Raw genomic sequence first — 4,913 nt, forward strand, 5'->3', positions numbered from 1 at the left:
AGTGCTATGAGGCCTGATATCTCGTTTGCTGTGAGTAAACTAAGCCAGTTTGTTTCAAACCTGGGAGATGTTCATTGGCATGCACTTGAGAGAATAATGCGCTATCTGAAAGGTACTGCGAGTTATGGACTTCACTATACTGGGTATCCACGAGTACTTGAAGGTTATAGTGATGCAAATTGGATATCTGATGCTGGTGAGCTTAGAGCAACAAGTGGCTATCTGTCTACACTTGGTGGTGCTGTTGTTTCCTGGAAGTCTTGCAAGCAGACCATCTTAACAAGGTCAACAATGGAAGCATAACTCACAGCATTAGACAGGGCAACAATTGAAGCATAATGGCTTCGAGAACTTTTGATGGACTTGCCGGTGGTTGAAAAACCAATACCAGCTATTCTAATGAACTGTGATAATCAGACTGTGATTGTCAAGGTAAACAGTTCTAAGGATAATAAGAAGTCGTCAAGACATGTGAGAAGGAAACTGAAATCTGTCAGGTTCATGAGAAACTTCAGAGTTATAGCGTTGGACTATATAAACACGTCGAAGAATCTGACAGATCCCTTCAGAGAGGGTTTATCACGAAATGTGATAGACGATGCATCGAAGGAGATGGGATTGAGACCCACTACATAAGTTGTTCATGGTGGTAACCCATTCTTTGTGATCGGAGATCCATGAATTAAAGTTGGCGAGACAAGCTATTGGATAACTGAGAGGAGAATATTTATTTGATAAAAATCCACTCCTTATGATGCAATTTTCTTCTAATCTCTATGGAAGGTTGATATTTATCTTAATGTGTTCTGAATGGCTTGGGTAGGCAATGATGTTGTCCTACATAACATCTAGAAAGAACACACCTATATGAGTTAGACTGTTAAATGTCGCGGTCTGTGAGAGTTGGGTGTTCTCTAATAAACTCACGAAGAGGCCCCGGAGTATGACGTATATGCTCCTACCCGCGGGAAAGTTTTCAGCGGTCTAGTATCGGTCAAGGCTTTTACATGAAACTTGTTTGCACAAAACTTGCAGTTCAAGGTGTAGTCCACTGTTCAAGATGTGAACGAGTGTAGCGTGGAGTTCCAAGTATAAGTTCAACTTAACAGTCTCCACCGAAACGCCGGTATATAAACAAGGTTTTGGAACCATAGGCAAATTTTATGTGCCTCTAGAATCTGGTGGAGAATTGTTGGAATTATTGGGCCTAGCCCATATAATAATTCTTATTTTCTGCCAATAATTCAAAGTAAATCCCAGAGGCTCATGTGGCCCATTCATGCATGACAAGGTTGTGTGGAAAATTTATCCATGCCACGTGTATGAGCTATTTTATCACGTGAGAAGAAAGTTGAAACGATTGACGCATAAATGGGAGAAGAAACTGAACACTTCGTGTGAGTTTTAGTGTGCTCGTTTCTTCTCTCCTTAATGGTTTTTAGTGTGTCTATTTAATGGCGTTTATTGCACCGGTTTTTCTTCTACTAATGAAGGGCCAGTTTCAACTCTTCTCACGTACTCCCTTCGTCCGAAAATACTTGTCATCAAAATGGACAAAAAAAGATTTATCTAGAACTAAAATACATCTAGATACATCTCCTTTTATCCATTTTGATGACAAATATTTCCGGACGGAGGGAGTATATAATAGGTCGCTCCTCTGTTGTTCCGAGAGCACAACAACTCTTCGTCTCATTCCAAATCATTGAGCCGCCTATTTCTTTTCGGCATGCACCGGGAAGTGAGACAGCAGGCCTCTGAAACCCCGCCTCTTGTGATCCGGTACGGGAGAGGGGCGATCAAGTTTTTGGAGAGCGTCCTTGCACGACTGCTCGATTTTTGTTCATTGTGGCTGCGAATGGCGACATCATCGACGACAAGTTCCCCAACGATGACTTCTTCCCCGACGTCAACGACTTCTTCAGCGACATGACGATGGGGGCATCTGCACCTTCTGCTACTGCGTCGTATGCCATCTTATCCTCATTGTTAGGGATAACATTTGGTTTATTGCTAGTAGCGATTGACATGGATATGATGCATTTTGCTTATGATTTTGATTGCATGACTAGTCTCAACGAATTGTTGCTAGTTTCTAGTTTCACCACTATATTGCTATTCATGTTTTATCCACTATTTTTCTGGGTTAAATTAAACAAGAAAATGTGTAATTATTCAACAAAAGGCATATCCAAGCAACATGAAGAGATGATGATAATGTCAACCCGCTTCAAGTGTATGATGGTTGCATGCAACTGAGAGAAGAATAAGAAACCTACGGAGGAGGAGGAAGCACCAATCGATCTCATGGAAAATTAGGTATTGGGATCTCACTGGCTTGATTGTAAGTTTGGTCGAGATCTGCGAAATACCTTATACCTTTATCATTCTGCAAGCCTACTTTTCTGCAAGTTAGTTATTTAGTTGCATAATAAATTGCTCGGTTAGCTCCTTATGAGTGGAGAAAGAATCACTTATCCGATGATGAATGTTGGTCTTACAATATACTCCCCCAAGCCTATCTTATGATAAAAAAATGATTCAGAAATGGACCCATCAACTCCCCCAAGCTCAGAATTTTGTTCATCCCAAAGTTCTTTCAGCTGGGGCCGATAAAAATTAAGCTTGGCGGAGTTGATGAGTCCATTTTTGCATCACTTTTATCCTTTATTTCTGCATAATAGTCATATGATTTTCAGAATTTTACAATGCTCGCACGACCTTTTTGCCTGATTTCGCCAGGTTACCGAAGGAGAAAGATGTTTTGAGAGCATTCATTGGAAAATGCCTAATTCTGGGTGAAAATCACACTAATTACAGTAAACTTTCTTATGGAGAGAAGATTACATGGGACAAAAACCGGCCGTGCAGGGCTTTCCAGAGGCGGAGATGGTGGGCGGTACGAGCGTGGACGCTCGTACCATACGGCGCCACCACCCCTAGTCGACTACTTCAACTCTTGCTATCGAATTCAGAGGCGACGAATAAAGAGGCCAGAATCATGAATAAGACCATAAAACCTCACCTTCGGAAGGGATGCGAAGGGGGGATTGGCAGAAGGGTATCGCTCCTCCACCACCCCAATCAATGAGACTACGCCATCGATCTTCATCATCATCATCACCCACATCCTTATCATCAATTCCGTCAATCATCTCATTGTAATACGATATCCTAGTTTGGATTCATATGTGTTACATTAATCATTCATCCGCTATTGCCATAAACACTTTTATGATGCTTTTTGTTTCTATGTCAAACCCCGAGTTCTCGGAGACATGGAGGAACCTTAGTATGTTTATGAGATGTACAAGATGCATCCATCAGAAGCTACTACCCTCTCTAGGTGGAACTTAGATAGGGGAATAACGAAGAGCGCCTTAGCTGCATCCATCAGGGAGACCCTTAATCATTGTTGCCTCTATCCGGCAAAGGAAACATGTCTGGTCTATTTTTTAAATGTCATGGCAGTACAAATACACAAGTAACAAAAGTTACACCGGCATCCATAGACCACCTAGGAGATGCTCTTAGAAGTTTCAAACCGAGGAATATAACCCTTACCCTTCTCCAATCATGATAAGCATAGGACTATACGAGTGCAGTATCTGGCACACGGCCACAGTGATAGATAGATTGCCGTCAATCTGCAGTTCAATTTAATTTGCACGACGCAAGCTGGCGAAGACCACATGCACGGACATTTCCTCTGATCATTGCAAATAATGCTGGCCGTTCGATGACTGTGATTAGGACAAGAGCACTTGTTTGGAGCTAGCAGCAAACGCAGGCGAGCAAGAACGACATCGGAAGACATCTGCGCAGTGCAGTGCCTTGCTGGTTTGTTTATATATAGCCTTGGGGCTCATAGCGATCGGTAGACTGTATGCATACAGGGGGCATAATGCTGCCATGGCAAGGAAGAAACAAATGCACGGTGGGTGCGCGCATGGAACATTAAAAAAGAACAAGATAATCCTGTCAGCTCACTCTCACAAACTGGTGTCTAAATAATAATAAACCGCTAAAAAGGCAAACTAGAGAATGCACTTGCACAATTATTTAAGGGAGTTTGCTAACTAAAATCACATGGGAAAGAAGGCCAAAGCTAATTATATTAGGTGCATATAATATTGATATTGATATGTACACCGGACCAGACCAGCCAGACCAGATAGTTCCTCCTGAACTCTTTTTTATGTACTATATAATAATATACGAGCAGCTGAGACAATCATTAGATGATCATCAGCTGAGCGGAAGTTGGGCAAAACCCAAGATCACCGGTCGAGCAGCCTAGGTTTCAACCAAACCACCACAAGTTGCAAACGCCAAACAGCGAGGCACCATCCTATACAATGACCGACGGACAGTTCATGGCCTGTGGGAGCTAGCTATCCTTACAGCTCAGTCTACAGGTTAGAACCTAGTCCTCCCCACATGGCCAAGTGAAACATCCCTTGCCTCGCCCCTATATATACGCGCCCCCTGCTGTGTCCCTCAGCACACACCCTCCACACAGCACAAGTCAGAAGTGACATAGCAACCTGGGGAGGGAGAAAGGGAGAGAGATGAGAAGGAAGGCCATGTTCACGGTGGGGAAGAGCAAGGGGGTGGTGGCATCGCTGATGCACAGGAGGCCCTTCCAGCACATGGTGCTGAGGAGGCTCAGGGAGCTCAAGAAGATAGTCCCTGACGCCCGGGACGCGGACGTCGACGTGCTGCTCAGGCAGACCGCCGAGTACATCTGCATCCTGGAGCTCAAGGTGGCCGCCCTGCGGAGGCTCTCCGCCATCTACGGTGCGTGACGGATGCCGCATCTCTGTCTCAGTGCCGCAATGCCCATGGTTAGAGGTTTTGAGCCCCAGAATGGATGCAATTGTACATTAGTTGGGTAGGAAGAGCATTTCTTG

At 43.9% G+C, this 4,913-nt stretch overlaps 1 protein-coding gene across 1 annotated transcript; it reads left to right on the forward strand.

The window, feature by feature from the left end:
• The first annotated feature begins 4,407 nt into the window (after nt 1-4,407).
• On the forward strand, nt 4,408-4,907 carry LOC119297385. The gene has a single exon (XM_037575191.1). The coding sequence runs from the start codon at nt 4,572-4,574 to the stop codon at nt 4,806-4,808; it is 237 nt and encodes a 78-aa protein (XP_037431088.1). The 5' UTR covers nt 4,408-4,571; the 3' UTR covers nt 4,809-4,907.
• Nucleotides 4,908-4,913: the final 6 nt, after the last annotated feature.

The sequence above is a fragment of the Triticum dicoccoides genome, chromosome 5A, assembly GCF_002162155.2.
Source record: "Triticum dicoccoides isolate Atlit2015 ecotype Zavitan chromosome 5A, WEW_v2.0, whole genome shotgun sequence".
NCBI lineage: Eukaryota > Viridiplantae > Streptophyta > Magnoliopsida > Poales > Poaceae > Triticum > Triticum dicoccoides.